Genomic DNA, 19128 nt, shown 5'->3' with positions numbered 1-19128 from the left:
AAAGTGAGGAGCGCGCGGTCGTTGCATACGTTATGTGGCTCGAGAGATGTGGATTTCCTGCAAATCAGTCAGTTATTGAAGCAGCCGCAAACGAGTTGAGGGCATCACGAACTCCTCCATTGCACCCAGTTGGAGAAGGATGGTATAAACGCTTTCTTGAGGATAATCCGCAGCTACAGAAGAAGAAGTTAGTACGGGCATTTGATCGTGAGAGAGCAGAATTCGAAGCACGCGAAGTTCAGGAGGTTGAGGATTTCTATACTAACCTTGCTGATGTTGTGCAGAGAAGAGATATCGGGCCATCTCAGATCCTGAACGCCGATGAATGCGGCATACGAATAGGCGTTGTGCGTGAGCGGCTTGAGGTGGTCATCGTGAGGAAAAAACGCAACACAAAACACGAGATTGTTGCTTTTTCGAACCGCGAGTCGGCTACGATGATCGGGGCTGTAAATGCTGAAGGATGTGAGTATTCTCTTGATTCTGTAGTTTATTCTAATAGTACTTAATAGATACTATCCCTCCGTTTATGATCTTCAAATCGTGGCCAACAGAAGGGTGGGATGTTAATGATTTGGATAAGAATATTCGCTTTGCACGCTCTGAGACCGGCTTTTCTAATGCAGAAATCTCAATGGATTGGATTCGTCATTTCAACCTGCATTCCTTCTCAGCAACAGCAAAGGCAAGAGCTCTTGGTATAAACTTTACTGATTGGTACGGCTGTGATGAGTTTATGAGAGATATCGATAATCCTGATTTCATTTGGGAAAGGCCTTACTTTGAGCGGCCTGAGAAGGAAAAGATTTGGCGACTTCTTGTTATCGATGGCTTTACAGGCAAGACTTCCTTGGAATTTATGAAATATTGCCTGCGCTTTGATATCGAGATCTTCGTGCTTCCGCCTCACTCAACGCATCTCACACAGCCGCTTGATGTAGGAGTCTTTCAGCTTCTCAAGCTTGCACATCAGAAGGCACTTCGCAAGCACATCCGCGAGGGATTTCTGAACTTCAAGCGCTCGGATCTTGTTGCTCGCTTGCAGAAGATCATCGATGAAAGCTTCACAAAGCACAATATCATTAACGGGTTTGAGAGAAGTGGAATATTTCCTCCCTGACGGCACAGAAGTCATACAAAAGCTAAAGGAAAAGCAGAAGTCTATCCTCTCTCAAGCCTCCCCTGCAATCCAATCCCTACTTCCCCAAGAATCACGATTCCGAGATGCTCGGGAGATTTCTCGTCACATCAGGCACAACTATCGTGAACGATTCAGCTCGCCTACTCGCGAGGCATACAGCACTATTGACGACGTTCTCAACGAAGCAATAGTACTAAATTCCTTTGCCGAAAGTCATATCAAGAACCGCCTTGACCGCATTTCCGCTGCAAATAGTCGAAAGATGCGTAGAAGAAGAGTTCATCCCACCGGCCTCTACGTGAACAGCACAACGGTGCAGCAGATAGAAGAGCAAGTTGCCACTACAACGCAAAAGAGCAAGCAGAAGAGCTTCGCCGGCAACATCGCACTTGGAGGCAACTGCAGAAAGAAGAGGATGATCGCCTGAAAATCGAGTGGAAGAAGCAACACAAATACGATATCAATAACAACGGGAAGCCGATTCATATTAGCTTCAAGCGGTGGAAGGAGTGGAAGAACAAGGATATACAGGATGATGTTATTACTATTGCTCCGGCATCACGAGAAGCTTCGCCTGCAACGCCTGGGAACGGATTTTACTATGATACGAGCGGTTCCTCTGCTCAGCAGCGTTTCTACGAGCGCCTTCGTGGTGCAACAGCTGCTGGTGTTTATCGCAGCCCGTTGCAAGATATGCCTGCACTTCCTTCGAGCGATGGAGTTGAATTTAAACTCAGCAACACACAAGAAGATGGGTTACTTGAAAACCTCGTCACAGGAGAATCAGATGACTCCGATTTCAATGAGGAAGTCATCGAGGTAGTTGATCTTACGCAAGAAGAGCCCAACCTTCCTCCTCTCCCTCCTCCGCCTGTTGAATTTGAAAGGAATTTCTCCTCCACATATCACAGAATCATGGATACGCTTCGCCCGCGAAATACACAGTAAATTATATCGTCGGCACTTTCCCTGTTGGGAGGGAGGCCGGGCAGGTAAGTCACAAGACCTTATGCCGAAGGAAGCAAGTCTGACGGTTCCTCAGTAATCACATCAACTTTCGGCCGCAACACAGCGAGAAATATACATCGCATAATAAAATGCTCTTGGATATAGCTTTAAATCAATCCAATACTATCATTTTAGCAATCTCTATTTAATTCGGACCAAAAGTGACGAAGACTGAATGAAAATACCAATCTTTTGCACCTATTTACACCTATTTGGCTGTCCCAGAATTTTGCCCTTGTCCCAGAATTTTGCCGCCCACTCTATGAGTGGGGTCTCCGTTAGGTCGAATCCACGGGTAACATTCTGTCTTTGTCCAATCGCTAACACTTGCCAGTGACGGATGATAGAAACGATGCGGGGAAAATGTTATCAACACTAACAAGGCACACAACAAGTCAACGGCTCATGTTACAATTGTCAAAAAAGGGTCAGGTTTCCAGATCATAGCAAAGATGTCAGGAAAGATGTAATAATCAGTTCAGTACAAGTGTTATGTGATATCAGTTGTTTCTACGGAACTTCTACAGCTATACGAGCAGGCAAACCATAGTTTCCATGAATTACAAGTTCTACCACAATTGATAGAGGTGATAAATGCCGTCCCACCAGGCGCTGGTGAGGAATGTCACATGCAAATGAATTTATGCCAACGCAGAGGTAACCAACATCATCCGCGCAAATACACGACCTATATGAACCCAATGTCAAGTGACAGGTTCAAAAACTGTATTTATTATTGAGTCAATTTTTATATGTATACTTCGGGACTTACGCCTCGGACATCTTCAAATAATAGTCATATAATATTCTTTTGACTCCGTTCCAAAACAAGTAGAACATTGGGTTTTCTTATCATCTTCTAACAAGAAACAAGATAGTTCGTATTATATTTGACTATTTCTCAGTATTAACTGGACTATTCATGTCTAACAGTCCAGGCATCGTTTCTGCTCCTCACTAGCTTGGGCAGACGCATATACATAATGATTTCAGAAACAGTCATTGATGATCAAGACATGCATAAATAATAGGCAGCTCCTGTTTCCCCAATCGGCCCTTTAGAACACGTTTCCTTTTGTCTGCTTCATTTCTGACACCTTCAAGTTCCGAATCAGTGCCACCCAAATAAACGATAAAGCCATAATCGCCGTTCCAGCAGCCAACATTCTGGTTTGGGCATACCCGTACGCTTTCTGAATGCCGATACGCTCGGGAGTTCCCTTTGCATAACTCAACTGGGTATCAAGATCGCCATAGATGGCTTCAAGGTTATTTAGTGCATTGGACGGTAGATATCTTCGCAACGCCTTCTCAAACGTATTTGTCCAAATGGCGCCAGAAATAGTGTAACCAATACTTCCGCCTGCTGTACCAGTCACGTTCAACATGGCCAAGGCTGCGGCAACATGCTGGTGGTCAACTGCTGCCAACACTGCGAGTTGCATACAGATGGTGAAGACACTGCCCCCGACCGAGATGAAGATCTGTGTCATGACGAGATACCCGACGTACCCCGTTGGACTACGGAAGTATATCATCAGTCCCTGAGCAAAGATGTAAAGTGGTACGCCGATCCAAAGAAGCCACTTGAAGTAGCCAGTCTTCCTGATACCCCATCCCACAAGGAACAAGAGGAAGCCAGATACCACGTTGAAGGTGTTGTTGACATAACCAGCTTCAGATACTGAAAGATAGTTGACGACTTGAAGGAAAGATGTGAAGTAGTTGTTCCAGCAATAATACGAAATCTGATATGTCAGATCTAGTAAACACGCACCCACTAGTGTTCTGTCGGCAAGGAAGTGGAACTTGAGGAAAGGAACAGGCGCGATGTACACTTCGTTGACGGCGAAACCGATAAGGAGGACGAAACCGACGACGATCATAGCGATGATGTAACCCGTTGCCCAACCGTTGGGGGCTGTCGCGGCGATGTTGAATGGGAGGAGGAATATGATCAAGCCGGTCGCGAAGAGGAAAACGCCGAGAACTAGAGATTGTGATGTTAGCGAAAAGAGCGAGTATACCGAGGCATGATGTACTCACTGTCAAATTCGAGTAGATAGTGCCATACACTCTCTTTCAACGTCCTACCGCTGGCCTTCTTAGGTAGAATGTTCTTCTTGGCCTTGTGCAAGTTGACTTTGAGAAGAATGTACAAAGGTGCACAAATGACTGGTGTCAGGAAGGCGAAGGTACCGAAACCCCAGGGCCAGCCAATATCGACAAGCATTTCCTGGGAAGCGTAAGATCCAGCGAATGCAGAGATCATGTATGGAGAGGATGTGAATGCGTAGGCTAGAGCTCGATTCTTGAGATTGGTTGCGTCGGCGGTCACGACATCGATGCTGTAGATGAGGCCTGTGAAACCGACCTGGTAGAAGACCTACTCGGCTCGTCAGTACCTGCGGCTTTTGGGATTACATGGATGATATTACTTACATTGGCAGCACAGTAAATAGACAGGTTTGTACTCGTAGCCATCAATATGAGACCCAACTCAGCAAACGCCACCATGAGAAGATACCCTTCGGCGCGACCCCAGAGATCAAGAAGCTTCGCTAGAGGGATAAACACAGCAGCAGTCATTGAGCTCGCAACCACATCAATGACGTTGAGAAGAGAATGAGCGCCCCATGAACTGGTCACGTAGGGTACCAAGCTACCAACAGTTGAGCTCTGAAATGCGTTGAGAAGATAAACGAACCAGATGCAGATGAAGAGCGTAACGAGAGACTTCTTGGTCCATACGAGTGTGATAGCTTCCATGTTCCTAACACCTTCAGTGACATCGTCTGCTGGTAGGGTGTCCCCAGCAATAGGACTGACGCCATCTTCTGGTGATGGCCCATTCTTTCCATTGTCAGTGGTAGTTCTCAGCTCAGTAGCATCGACATCTGAACTGTCTCCAGAGTCAACACGGGGCCGCAACCTATTCCAAACGCCCATTGTGAAAGATACAAGAATGTTAAAAGGGAAAAGTACACAGACAAAGGTTACAATTTTGAAAAAGCCAAGAACAGAAGGACAGAACAGGATTCGTTAAAAACGGACCGCAAGCATTCATAAAGCTCAATACATTTCCGACGTCGGTGGGTAACATCGTAAAAAAACGCATCAGATAAGATCATATCTGTTCGTAGGTCCGATCATTAATGGGTCCATTGCATTCAACTCGGGAGGATCGGCAATCGAGAGTGGGATCTCTAGCCAACAGGATCCAATTATAAAGCGATTGTCGGACCAAAAGAGGTTCAGCTCACGGTAATACGGCACCGCTGGATCCACTGCGTACGTCAGTAAGATTATCTAGGGCAGTCACTCAAGCAGTCAGCGCGGTGAGAGGCAGAACAAAACAGGGCATTCCATCGATCTAATCTAATCTGATCTGATCCGAAACGGACAGACCCTGATAGCGGCCGTGATCGGGCTGTCAGGTATGAGCTTTACTTATGGATCAATTGAGCGAAGAGACCAGTCAGCGGCGATGCCAGGATGAGGTGATAGTGTTAAGTAAATGGGCTATCTGCAGGTAGAGGACAGGATTGTATAATGCAGTAAATAATTAAATTGCAAGTAATCTCGGCGGCGACTTTATTGCCTTCATCTATGTTGAGTTGGAGTTGTCAAAACACGACCATGCTCCTGCGCCTCCAGTCGCCTTGTAAGCCTGGATGATATCCAAAATTGATCCATAGGTTCCAGCAACCATCAATACTGTGCCAGCAGCAATTACAAAAACACTCCAACCACAAGCCAACACCCACTTGGGAGACAAGCTGCGGTTTTCCCAATTGTCGTAGAACCACATGAACCCCATAGCATGAAACGACAGGAGACTACCTAGAAGAGCTCCGATCAGGGAGACAAGGGCGTAGAAGATGGGAATCGCGCTTGCGATGATGTAGGCAATGATTGTCACACAGAATGTGCAGCCCAACCAAGTTGCCCAATGTATTGCCGAGTTTGAAGTGAGATGCTTGGTGTTCCGTAGGAAACGCACAAGCATATACTTGGCAGGTAACTACATCATATCAGCCTGAGAAAATGGTAGGTGTGAAGTATACTGCTTACATGTGACACCAGAGTGATGCTAACGATTAATCCAGGGATGGCGACGCCATAGCTTGCCTTCTTGATCACCACGCCAGCTGATCCAAGAGCTGGGGACGACACATAAGAGCCACAGAAGTAGTACATGACTATCCCAACCGTGACGTACAGAGCTGTGACGATAGACTGGCAGATGGCAACAGCTTTATTGTACTGCTCCGGTCTCCGCATCTCAGCCACAATGGCAAAGAAACCCGGGGTACCACCATAAGCCGAAACGTATGCGCAGATTGCTGATACAGCTTGCACAAAGGTTGGCGTCTTGAAGAGTTGATAGTCGGAAACCCATGTATCGTCCTGGGGGGCCGCGTCGGGTCTGTCCTGTACTCCCGTGGCAATAGTCACCATGAGGACTGAGGTTATCAGTCAAGTGTTGATCAAAAGGAAAGGAAGTTGTAAACTTACCCGCGATCACAATGCTGATGACTCCAACCCATGCCAGCCAGCTCATCTTGCCCAACGTTCTGATACTGGATAGTCCAAACCCCAATATGGCTGCAATACCAATGAAGACTGCAGTGCATGCTCCATGTGAGGAAACTGCATTGAGAGCGATGGACAAACTCAGCATACCAGCACCAGAAACAAAGACCCAGTCTAAAATGGTTAGCACTTGTCTGGATAGAGACGTGGGAACTTACTCAACCACATGATGAACCCAAAGAACTCTCCTCCAGCCCGACCAAACATCATGGCACCTGCATCGTCAATGGCATAAACATGCCTATGACGGAGTTTGAAGACTCCAATGACACAGTCGGACCAGGTGGTGATGAGGCCGATAGCGACAAGACAAAGGACACCCGGTATCAAACCTAGAGCGTCAAACGTTGCTGGGATTGATAAGACACCGAGGCCAATTTGTGTCTTCATCATCAAACCAGCAGTACCGACCAACCCGACCTCAATAAAGTGTTAGTCCGTCCACCTCGACGATGATTGGGGGATTTGTACTCACACTTCGGTAGTCGGGGCCCTCGCTGGAAATTTCTCCGAAGACGGCATCATGGCTCGAATCGTCCTCGTGCTCGCCCTTCTTCCATTTCGAAGGTGTGTTTCCGAGATCATTTCGATTCTGAGTTGTTGGTTGCGCGGTTTGATCCATTGTTGGTTGTCACTGGTTGAAAGTGTCGTGAGTTCTCAAATTGAGGCAACGGCTCATGTCATGCATGATACATTATCCCCTTTAAAAACTCTGCCATTCGCGACGTCCAAGCGGGTAATTGTTTTGTTATATTCCGGCCATTGAAAACTGTTCGCTTAGTCGCGGAACCATATTATAGTGGGATTTTGCCATTGACGTTGCTCCACTTGAGTCACTCAAATAGCGGAGTGTTTCCGGCACTTCAACATCCGCTCGAAAAACCCACGATCCCCCATTGATGACTCCGTATTTACCTAACATATCACATTATATACCCCGGCAGGTCACATTGCGAGGCTTTCCCATTAAGTGACATATATATCGCTGGCCAGTTGATTCACTGGGGTTGTCGGACATGTCCCCCGCAGTCAATCATTCCTGATCACAACGCGGTCGACCTGAAACATTATTATTGAGTTTATTCCCATACTACAAAATAAAATAAATTCCATAACTATCGAGTTGAGAGTTTGTCCATTTGTTTCGCCTCGTCTTTGAACATTGCAACCACACACTTTCATATCCTTGAACCACACTACAGTCCCTAGCCATGCGAATGCTGTATTGGTCGCGTCATACTATATAGAATATCCGGTCCCCAAGCACCATGGCATCCAGTGGAAGCAATCTTCATATGAACCACTTCTTGGTGTACTAATCTATAAGACTCCCATTGTCGTGCAATCCGTGGGTTGCGGAATTGAGAAGACATTGTCCTGTAGTCGACCACCTACTTCTTTCTCTTCGTCTTCTCCACACTTCCTCCTTCTGACCGTGACTTGATAGGCATAACGCGATGAAATCCAATTTTGGGCATGTAACCAAGAGATCGTCAACCTCAGTTAGAGACCTTGTGTGGCCATGCTCGAAATAGAGATATCTTAGATGTTTCGCTTTTTTGCAGGCTGTGAGTAGAGATTGTCCAAACTTGAGTCCTGTCAGGGAGAGTATTTTTAAACGGGACGAGTGAGCCACGATCATGTCCACTAACGCATCATCTATCTCTTGACTTGCTATGGCATCAATCGGCAATCCAATGTTTTTCAGAATTATCAGCTCAAGCGGTGCTTTGCTCTCAGCGATAGATGCTATGTCAAAACTAGTGAAGACTTCTCCCAGGCAGGGAAAATGGGAGCCGCAGCTCAACGTCCTCAAGGCAGTCATGAGCGGCATGATCTGAGGTAGCCAGCCAGGTGACCCGAAGTCTTTAACCTTCAACGTGTGGAGTGTCGAGCGCCAGTTTGTGCATGCTTGCACGAAATCGCTTACATCGATTGGATCGCTGAAAGAGTAACCCAAAACAAGTTCCTGTAGATGAGGGCACTGAATGGACAGTGTAGAAAGTGGATGGTCGCCGTAGACTGCATTGTTACGTTCGATTGCCAAAGCTGTCAGATTAGACGAGAGATGAGGTAACAAGGCATTGACGAGCCAAGTGCTATCCTCGTCAATATCCAAGCGTTTCAAATTGGATCCTGCAATTTGAAAACCCTCTGCGAAGTGACAATGGGCGAAAGGGATCTCAGGAATGTCTTCGACTATGTCAACAGTATAATGATACGTATCCTCATAACGAAAGTCCCTTCCCGTCTTGTAACGGAAGTTTTCAATCTGTGGGCACCTGGCAAACAAGGATCCCATGTAGATGAGATGCCAGTCCGTTGAGGTCACACGACCTTCTGGCGGATACTCGATACACACCAGACAAAACTCCATACAGCGGTCGTGAATGCGTAAATCCTTGAGGTTGCGACAGCAAGATGCGATTTCCGTCAATAGCATCAAATTGAGGCTGAGTTCGTCCTGATCGCAAAAAAGCGTGAGACATTTGACGTGGTTCCCAAGAGACGGCCTGAGTCTTAAACTCAACAGGAACAGCCACTGTGTACTCACACATGTGATGCTAGGATGCGAATAGATGAACGAGTCAGCTAAAGCCTTGAGCTGCTTGGACGAAGACGAGAGGGAAAGCAATGTCTTCCGTTTTAAAGTAGTAGGAGACTGATTGACAAAGCCGAGAATTAGCCAAAGGATGTCGACTGGCAGACGTATTATTCGGCCTTGCGAAGGTTCAAGTTGAGGTTCTTGACCTCCCGTGTCACTCTCAAGCTCCAAGCGTGTGGAGTCTTTGTCAGAAAGGTGGTTTACACTGAGGTGCACCCACGAGGGATCATGTCCACACAACTTGATAAGTGTGTTTTGTGCTAGATTGAGTATCGTAGAGGCCGCTATGTATCGTCGCAAGGCATCAAGATTATCCATGTCTGCTATTAAAGCGTCTTCTTCCTGGTCGACGATCTCGAATATTCTTGACCTAGCCACACGGGTGCCGTCGACCATCATGTGAGACGATTTGCAGTACGTCATGATATCGAGTTCTCGGCCGGCCTGTTATGCTAAAACACCACACACAGTCTTGTTCTAGTGCCGAATAGAATGAAAGATGCGTCGTTGTAGGTTGATGAGCATTCGTGCTAGGTTGGCGGAGAGGAGAACGACTGATGTATGTGCAGTCTAGGTGTTCCTTTATAACGAATAAAAATGTTGGAAATCTGTAGAAGGTTTGTGTGATTGGGACAAGCCGTCATACAACAGAATGTTGTCAAAACTTGTTATTCCAAAAAGAGAAAGCGAGGATAACAGGGGCATTCGGTTTTAAGGGATGATTAAATTAAAGGTGGAACTTCGAGCCGTCCTGGCATGAAGAACATGTGTTCCAGCCAATTGAAGTACTGCATTTGCTGAAAACAAAGGCACGGACGCTTTGCTCATTCCATATCACGTATTACTGGCAGGTCAAATGAATACTTCAAAAACACAACACCATAACACAAATAGCAAGCTTAGATAGCAACGATGCTACAGTGCAGTTAGATAAATGGCGGAAAAGAGATGACAGCTTCATCATATCACTGAGAATCTGGAGTGGTGTTTCTGAGAAAAAGAATAATAATTATGGTCTGTCATAAGTACTGATCTTGGGCTAGCGACATGCTCTTACACTAAGGGTTGCCATAGTAATAAAGGGCAGAATCGTCACTCAACCTTGTACTTGCCAGTATATCTGCTCAATAGACGAGTAAATAGACGAGTGTAGTACCAGATCCCTGGTATCAGTTACATGTGGATGCGTCCATCCAATTTGGAGACTGACTCCCATCTCTGACCAGTGACCGACCACGTCGTGGGATATTAACGGATTAATTCTTGCCTCAATCACGGTGGAGTCCCCAGCTTGGTAATCACCTAGTATAGGTTAGGTGGCAGGATCAAGCATGAGACTCCTTCAAAGCCAGCAGTAGGCCTATCTACTTTCGGTAATTTCTCCTACTGTTCTCTGTGCACGCGATCTCCAATCACTCTCGTAGTAAATGAACTCAATGTTGGCGGTGCCTCAGGCACCTGGCCTACTCAGGGCTACCTTTATATGGTCTACTTGGGGCCTGGCTTAGCCCTCTCTTAATATATACGCATGCTTTACCTATCACATACTCAATCACTACTGAGCCTCATCCCTGAACGGAAAAACTGCGCCTCACCCCCCAACGCCACACTTCGAATGATCCCTGCCCCCATCATCTCGGTGCCCGTGGGCACCGTATGACTGCGCCAAGATGTGCTTTAGCCCAGGCACGTTAAAGACGTTCATCAGTCCGGGATGCGGACAGTCCGTACACCCGTAGTGATCCACTTTCTCGGTCCCCCGATGCCGTAGCCTTTCAGAGAGTGGGACACACTTGTCTTGGTAAATGTCACTATCGGCAATTGGAAGACGCGGGATCCGGGACCTACGTAGCTCTTTATCTTATTCACCTATTAAATAACTGTCATCTTGTGAAAGACTGTTGGTTAAACATCTGATTAATGCATATCTTCATCATTTCTCATTCATCGCTTACCTTGAAACATATAAGACTCTAACACAATCGATTCAACATTCGTTGGAGCATCACGATTGAGAGTACACGCAAATTCATCATGGCACAACACAAGGAACACAACCCTTCTAGTTCCTCAACTACACTTCAAGACACGCAAAACACCGACAACACCTCAGACCACGACTACGATGCCGATATCCACCAATTAGCTCGAAGAATCACCAGCCAATCCACGACATCTGGCCATGGTCCTTTATTTCCTCTCGGCGAAAACACCTCCCTCGATCCCGAAAGCCCTCATTTCAATCCCAAGAAATGGGCCAAAGCATACCTCAAGACGCGCACCGCTGCCGCAGACGGAAACACTCCTCGAACAGCGGGCATCGCCTTCAAAAACCTCGATGCATTCGGCTTTGGCCAAGCGACCGACTTCCAAAATACTCTGGTCAACATCTTTCTCAACGCCACCAGTCTTGTGAGAAACATTGGTGGGTACAAGGGTCAGCGCGTCGACATCCTTCGAAACCTCGATGGTCTTGTTGAAGCGGGTGAGATGCTTTGTGTCCTGGGTCCTCCTGGCTCTGGATGCTCTACCCTTCTTCGCAGTATTTCGGGCGAAACACACGGTTTCCACCTTGGCGATGATACAGTTCTCAACTACCAAGGTATTCGACCGGAGCAGATGAAGAAGGCTTACCGAGGTGAAGCCATCTACACTGCTGAAGTCGATCACCACTTCCCCCATTTGACCGTTGGCGACACACTTTACTTCGCTGCTCGTTGTCGTTGTCCGCCAAAGGACAAGCTTCCCCATGGTGTCACTGCACGAGAGTATGCCGAGCATTTGCGCGATGTCATCATGGCCATGTTTGGTATATCACATACCAAGAATACAAGGGTAGGCAATGACTTTGTGCGCGGTGTCAGTGGTGGTGAACGCAAGAGAGTCACCATCGCAGAGGCAGCTCTTGGTTACTCACCTTTGCAGTGCTGGGACAACAGTACACGAGGTCTTGATAGCGCCAATGCCGTCGAGTTCTGTCGTGTCCTCCGCACACAGGCTGATGTTCTCGGTATTTCGTCCTGCGTCGCTATCTACCAAGCGCCACAAAGCGCTTATGATCTCTTCGACAAGGTCGTTGTCTTGTACGAGGGTCGTCAGATCTTCTTCGGAAGAACAGGCGATGCACAAGCCTACTTCGAGGACTTGGGCTTTGTATGTCCAGAGCAGCAGACCACAGCCGACTTTTTGACATCAATGACCAATCCCGTCGAGAGAATCGTTCGTCCTGGAGCCAATCCTCCTCGTACTTCTGATGAGTTTGCTCTCGCATGGCAGAACAGTCAAGCTCGATCTAGACTTCTTGATGAGATTGACTACTACATGGAACAACACCCATTTGACGGACCCGATCTCCAACGATTCTCCCAATCACGACGACTCGACCAAGCTCGTGTCCAGAGAGAGAAGTCGCCTTTCAACCTCTCCTTCTGGCAACAGTACACCATCAATCTCTGGAGGAGCGTCAAGATGCTTGTCGGTGACCCAAGCATCACCCTCACCATGCTCGTCACCAACGTCTTCCAGGCCTTGATCGTGTCCAGCATCTTCTACAACCTACCGCACAATACCACCAGTTTCTTCCGTCGCACAACCCTCCTCTTTTTCATCGTGCTCATGAACGCTTTTAGTAGTGTTCTCGAGATCATGACTCTATACGAGAAGAGGAAGGTTGTGGAGAAACAGTCCCGTTATGCTTTCTATCACCCCAGTGCTGAGTCGCTGGCAGCCATGGTAACCGATCTTCCTTATAAGGTCACCAATGCGATTCTGATGAACACTACATTATACTTTATGTGTAATCTGCGTCGCGAACCTGGTCCCTACTTTTCGTTTTTGCTCTTCTCGTTCGCACTCACGATGTGCATGTCAATGATGTTTCGCTTCATTGGCTCTGCGACCAAGTCCATCTCTCAAGCATTGGCGCCGGCGTGCATCATTCTGCTAGGTCTCGTCTTGTACTCTGGGTACGCCATCCCATCGGACTACATGCATGACTGGCTTGCCTGGATCAGATGGATCAACCCCGTGTTTTACGGTCTCGAGAGTGTGTTCTTGATCGAGTTCCATGGCCAGGAGTATTCTTGTTCCAGCTTTGTTCCCAGTGGAGCTGGTTATGAGAATTTGAACTCTGGTGAACGTGTTTGCAACATTGCTGGTTCTGTACCTGGACAGTCCTTCGTCAGAGGTGAAGATTACCTTCGCACTTCGTTCGGATTCGTCGACAGCCACCGATGGAGGAACCTGGGTATTCTCATCGTGTGGGCACTTTTCTACATGGCTCTTCACCTTGTGACAACCGAGTACGTGGCTTCCGAGCGCTCCAAGGGTGAAGTCTTGGTCTTTCTCCGTGAGTCAATGCACAAGGTCTCTGGCAAGCGTGTCAGCGATGAAGAGTCGGGTTCCAGTCTGCCTGTCGGCAAACAAGAGGCTCCTGGGAACTCGAGCGAGAAGGTCGAGGTTGAGAGACAAACATCTGTCTTTCATTGGAATGATGTCTGCTACGATATCAAGATCAAGGGTGAAGATCGCAGGATTTTGGATCACGTTGATGGTTGGGTCAAACCGGGTACATTGACAGCTCTCATGGTAAGTTTCCTGGTTCGCATCTTTTACATTGAAGTTTCTGACTGGTTTCTAGGGTGTATCAGGTGCCGGCAAAACCACACTCCTCGATGTTCTTGCTAGTCGTGTCACGATGGGCGTCGTTTCAGGTGAAATGCTCGTCAACGGCCATCAGCGCGATTCTTCCTTTCAGAGGAAGACCGGATACGTCACACAACAGGATTTGCACCAGGCCAGCGCAACGGTACGAGAAGCTCTACGATTCAGTGCCATTCTTCGACAACCTGCCAAGTACAGCAAGCAGGAACGTATCGACTACGTTGAGACTGTCATTTCGTTACTGGGAATGGATGCTTATGCCGATGCTATCATTGGTGTTCCTGGTGAAGGACTCAACGTTGAACAACGTAAGAGACTCACCATCGGAGTGGAACTTGTCGCCCGACCACAACTTCTTCTGTTTCTTGACGAACCTACCTCTGGACTCGATAGCCAGACTTCGTGGTCCATCTGCGATCTGATGGAGACATTGACCAAGAGTGGCCAGGCTATCTTGTGTACCATCCACCAACCCTCAGCTATGCTCTTTCAACGGTTCGATAGGCTTCTTTTGCTTGCCAAGGGAGGCAAGACTGTGTATTTCGGCGAGGTTGGACAGAATTCACAGGTCTTGATGGACTACTTCACTCGCAACGGAGGACCGGCTTTACCTCCCAAGGCTAACCCTGCCGAACACATGCTTCACGTCATTGGAGCTGCTCCAGGTGCACACAGCGACATTGATTGGCCTGCTATTTGGAGGGGGTCGCCCGAGTATCAGTCTGTGCAGAGGGAGCTCCAATCTCTCAAGTCTGAGAGTTTGTCGAGTCAAGTACAAGCTTCGTCTGGTGATGCTTCTGAGTACAAGGAGTTTGCGTCTTCATACCCGACCCAATTGTGGGAAGTGACGAAGCGGCTTTTCCAAGGGTACTGGAGAAACCCTCAGTACATGTACTCCAAGGTTCTTCTGTCTGTCGGTGCTGTAAGTCATTGCCTTGACGATGCATGTTTCAACTCTTACTAACATTTCTTCCAGGCTCTTTTCATCGGGCTCTCTGTCATGGACAGCAGCAACACGATCCGTGGACTCCAGAACCAGATGTTTGGTGTCTTTTTGTTCTTGACCATCTTCTCTCAGGTTGCTGAGCAGATGATGCCAGTCTTTGTGGAGCAGAGGACATTGTTCGAAGCTCGTGAGCGTCCTTCAAAGACGTACTCATGGCAGTCCTTCATGTTTGCCAACATCACTGTTGAGCTTGCTTGGAACTCGGTAAGTTCTTCTTCTTTGACACTACGACAACTCTGTACTGACACTTCCCAAGTTCATCGGCATCTTCTCCTTCATCGTCTGGTACTATCCCATCGGCCTCTACCGCAACGCCGAGTGGACGAACCAGGTTGATTCACGTGGCATCACCATTTTCCTCCACGTCTTGATGTTCTTCCTCCTCGCTTCGACATTCACGCACATGATCATCGCCGGTCTTCCCGATTCCGACACCGCAGCTGGTATTCTGAACCTGCTCTTCATCATGATGTTCGCCTTTTGTGGTGTCCTCGCTGGACCGGACGTCCTCTCTCGTTTCTGGATCTTCATGTACCGAGTGAACCCCTTCACCTATGTAGTTGAAGGATTCCTCGGTACAACTCTCGCGAACGCACCAGTAACTTGTGCTGCGAATGAGATTCTGGACTTTAAGCCCACGAACGGATCGAATTGTAGCGATTTTCTCTCGGCTTACATTTCTGAGCATGGTGGGTATCTTGAAGGTGAAAGTGGAAGCAGCACTACTGAGTGTCACTACTGTCCTATGGCCAACACGAATTCTTTCCTCAAGATGATCAACATCAATTTTGATAACCGCTGGCGAGACTTTGGATTGCTTTGGGCTTATGTTTTGTTTAATTGTGCTGCTGCTGTTGCTATTTATTTGTTGGTTCGGGTTCCCAAGAAGAGCAAGAGCAAGACGGCGTAAATGGTGGTTTCTCATAGACGGACGGGATGGGATATCATGTTAGGCTAGTCGTACATTTTCTTTTTATCTTATCTTTATTTTGCCATTTATTCTGTTTTAGACATAGACATATACATCATGATTCGTTAGAAGACACAAACTCATCTCCCAAGTATCTGTCTAGTTGTACTTCGAATTACTGGACAAAGGCTCATGGATTAGTTGACAAGTCACTCCATCTTTTATCTAACAAAATACATGATCCATTGGTATTTTGCCAGTAACGCGGCAGTGGGTAGCTTAAGTTTGATGTTATATATTTTTGTTCGTTTACTATACTGAGCATCTTTACGACATGATACTGGTAGCAAAAACTTGATACAAGTTTCTCAATTCACACTACAAGCTCGGCTCCATATTGCTATCCAGCATCATAAAGATCTCCTGGTTCTGCTCAAACCAATTCCCCAGCTCCATACTATGCGTAAATTCCCCATACTCTGCCACATTTCCATCCTGGCCCATTGCATTGTTCCCAAAGCCTACACCAACACCATGCTGTGCCCCATCGTTAAAACCCTGCATACCTGTGATCATGTTCATGTGCCCCGGTAGAGGAACACCTGCCTCAACGAAAAGCATCTCGAAAGGCGTGTCGGGTATTCTACCTGATGCATGGACAGATGCGTTGCTTGCCCTGGAGCCAACGTACTTGCAGGCTACATCGTGCATAAGCTTGAATAAGCGAAGTTGCTTTCTGTAAGCGTCGGGAAGGTCGGTGGTGATGTGTGCTGTCTCAACTACAGCTGCGAGATTCTCTAGATGTGCTGGGTCACACGTCTCGATAGCCCGGCAGAAAAGTACCATAAATGGTATGAGAGGTACAGCGATGAATGCCCTATGTTTCTGTCAGTCTAAACTCACTCGTTTACACGTTTGTATTGTTTACCAGTGCACGTAATGCTCAAGCATGCCGGAATCGGCATCCCTTAGAATAGACAAGCATATCCTGTGCTCGTCAAGGGCTTCCTTCGCTACCTCTAGACACTCGTCACAGAAGGCGGAAGGGGTCGTGGGCTTGGGTTTGATGGCTCGGTAAATGAGGCAGACCATTGAAAGATATGCGATCTTGTCAGCTCGTTGGAAGAGCTCAGTCAGTGTCTCCCCAACACTCATTCGAGAAGTCTCGATGAACCGGTCCTGGACGTGTCAGTCTTTGATCATCATTCTGCATCACATTTACATACCTCTGCTGCATTTCCACCATGATAGAGTCTCTTCAAGTCCGCTGCAAGATTTCTTGATCGAGACTCTCTCTCATCATCCGGCTGCATCAAAGCCATAGGGCTGTACAAATCATCGTAGACTCTTGCTTGGAGATCACAAAAGTTCGTCCACTTGGACAGTATCGGTGGTAGATCGTCGTTTCCAGTAGCTTCTAATGCTTCAAAGTTCAATGTGATTTCACCGACGCGTATAAGAGAAGGTCTGCTGAGGCGCATGGAAAGCATCTTGTCCAGCATGTGGATCCAGCAGACTATTTTACCTCTGCGCTGCTTCTCTTCTCGAGTTTCCGGCTTTGAGAGAGTTTCACGAATGAGGCCAAGTCTTTGACACATTTGGGCTGAGGCTGCAAGGCAGTTCCATGATAATGATATGCGGCATCTGTCGAGATAATATGTCGCCTGAAAAGGCATTAGCAACCGCTCTTAACGAAGAGGCTTACAAGGCTTGGCTTACCGCCATATACAGAGCCAGGACGTAATCGGCTGTGCATGGTAGATTGAACGGGAGACCAGCCAGCATCGTTTCCAAGTTCTGTCGACAGAGAAGTCCTTGTGTCTTGAACTCGTTCTTTAGAACTGGGTCTTGTTCGATCTTGTCACATTCCAGTAGAAGACGTTGTAGACCTGCGTGGGTGATGATGAGGTCGGCGAGTGTTGGCTTGCCAAAGTAGACTGTCATGAAGTACTCTACAAACTGCCCAATGCTCTCAAATTCGAGACACCAAAAACATCTCAGTCTAGGGGACTCTGCGATCTGTTTCAGTATATCGTCGTACCACTTTAATGGTGGCTCACCTCTTAGCTTCTGTAAAGCCATCATCGCCAAATGAATGGGGGGAAGTTGATAACCTCCTTGTCCCGCAGGATAAAGAGTTTGCTGGGTATTGACAAGTTGAGGATCTGCATTACCGACATTTCCTTTGCTCAAGATCTTTCGTAACTCATCCAAGTTCTTCTCTAGTTCATGCACTTGACCCGGTCCTTTGTTGCTATCGACTACTTCCTGTAGGAAATTGGTGGCGAATGTCGCCTGGGTAGTGAGCGTGACATCGTCCTCCAATTCCGAAGAAGTATCATCGTTGCTTCTTAGTGGTTCTGATGGAGAGTTTGTGTACGATTGAGGTGTTACATGAGAAGCCAAGGTGGTATGGACGGCTGATGAACCTCCGTGAAGATGGGGAGGAGAGGTGATGTTGTTGACAGCGAGGCTGATTTGATCCAGCTTTTGGGAGATGTCGTTCAACTTGGCTTCACTAGAGTCCGGATTAGCAATTCAGTATTTCATGATGCTTTCAACTTACTAGCCGTCAGACACTAGAGCACGATGTCGCTTTGCTCTTGTCTTGAAGCCAATTGGGTATGAACAATGGATTTGCTTCCTTTGACATGGACCACAGGGATCTTCTCGATCGCATTTGATCTAAATTAGGTCAATACGTACTTCCCTAGGATGTCCCACCATAGCTAACCTTGCGCTGTCTGCATTGGTCACACTGGTCACGAGTTATTAGTTGGTCTTTGCAGCGTCGCTATACTATCCGGGAATATGACGGGAATGATATTGCTTACGGACAGCTTTTGCTCCGGGATCCGTCGCGTTGAGGAGATGCTGTTCTCCTCTCCGTCGCTGTCCATGTTGTCCACATTCATGATCAGATAGACAACTATGTAGAAGCTAGTGATAATCTTTCAGCTCATCAATGTCTGTACTCGGACTGTCATGTTCAACCAGATAATGATGACTTGAAGGGGCATTGGCAGGGGTTTCCGACGCGCACTCCTCGCACTCCGCGGAACCCGTCTCTTCTTGGCGAAGTGCGGTATTTCGGAGACTCCGAGATACCGCTTGCCAGGATTCACCGAATACGATTCCCCAGTTTATCACACAATCCTTTGGTGCGTTACCCGATTTCATTCAATGCGACAGCGAGCCGT

The 19128-nt window shown here is 47.4% G+C and overlaps 5 protein-coding genes across 5 annotated transcripts; 1 reads left to right on the top strand and 4 right to left on the bottom strand.

Annotated features, from left to right (window-relative positions):
• Nucleotides 1-3207: 3207 nt before the first annotated feature.
• FPOAC1_007438 (uncharacterized protein) lies at nt 3208-5098 on the bottom strand (the record flags this gene model as incomplete). The annotated part of the gene is made up of 3 exons (XM_044851902.1): nt 3208-4139; nt 4196-4535; nt 4592-5098. The coding sequence occupies 3 exons, from the start codon at nt 5096-5098 to the stop codon at nt 3208-3210; spliced, it is 1779 nt and encodes a 592-aa protein (XP_044704572.1).
• A 658-nt stretch (nt 5099-5756) lies between these two features.
• FPOAC1_007437 (uncharacterized protein) lies at nt 5757-7367 on the bottom strand (the record flags this gene model as incomplete). Its single annotated transcript, XM_044851901.1, has 5 exons — nt 5757-6173; nt 6224-6615; nt 6668-6859; nt 6904-7165; nt 7221-7367. The coding sequence occupies 5 exons, from the start codon at nt 7365-7367 to the stop codon at nt 5757-5759; spliced, it is 1410 nt and encodes a 469-aa protein (XP_044704571.1).
• A 693-nt stretch (nt 7368-8060) lies between these two features.
• On the bottom strand, nt 8061-9773 carry FPOAC1_007436 (uncharacterized protein; the record flags this gene model as incomplete). Its single annotated transcript, XM_044851900.1, has 1 exon — nt 8061-9773. The coding sequence occupies one exon, from the start codon at nt 9771-9773 to the stop codon at nt 8061-8063; it is 1713 nt and encodes a 570-aa protein (XP_044704570.1).
• A 1611-nt stretch (nt 9774-11384) lies between these two features.
• On the top strand, nt 11385-15928 carry FPOAC1_007435 (uncharacterized protein; the record flags this gene model as incomplete). Its single annotated transcript, XM_044851899.1, has 4 exons — nt 11385-13937; nt 13990-14934; nt 14989-15222; nt 15275-15928. The coding sequence occupies 4 exons, from the start codon at nt 11385-11387 to the stop codon at nt 15926-15928; spliced, it is 4386 nt and encodes a 1461-aa protein (XP_044704569.1).
• A 378-nt stretch (nt 15929-16306) lies between these two features.
• On the bottom strand, nt 16307-18843 carry FPOAC1_007434 (uncharacterized protein; the record flags this gene model as incomplete). The annotated part of the gene is made up of 8 exons (XM_044851898.1): nt 16307-16805; nt 16857-17107; nt 17155-17592; nt 17648-17940; nt 17989-18446; nt 18495-18613; nt 18663-18686; nt 18763-18843. The coding sequence occupies 8 exons, from the start codon at nt 18841-18843 to the stop codon at nt 16307-16309; spliced, it is 2163 nt and encodes a 720-aa protein (XP_044704568.1).
• Between the last annotated feature and the right edge of the window lie 285 nt (nt 18844-19128).

This window comes from Fusarium poae, chromosome 3 (assembly GCF_019609905.1).
Source record: "Fusarium poae strain DAOMC 252244 chromosome 3, whole genome shotgun sequence".
NCBI lineage: Eukaryota > Fungi > Ascomycota > Sordariomycetes > Hypocreales > Nectriaceae > Fusarium > Fusarium poae.
This window is presented reverse-complemented; position numbering and strand designations above follow the sequence as displayed.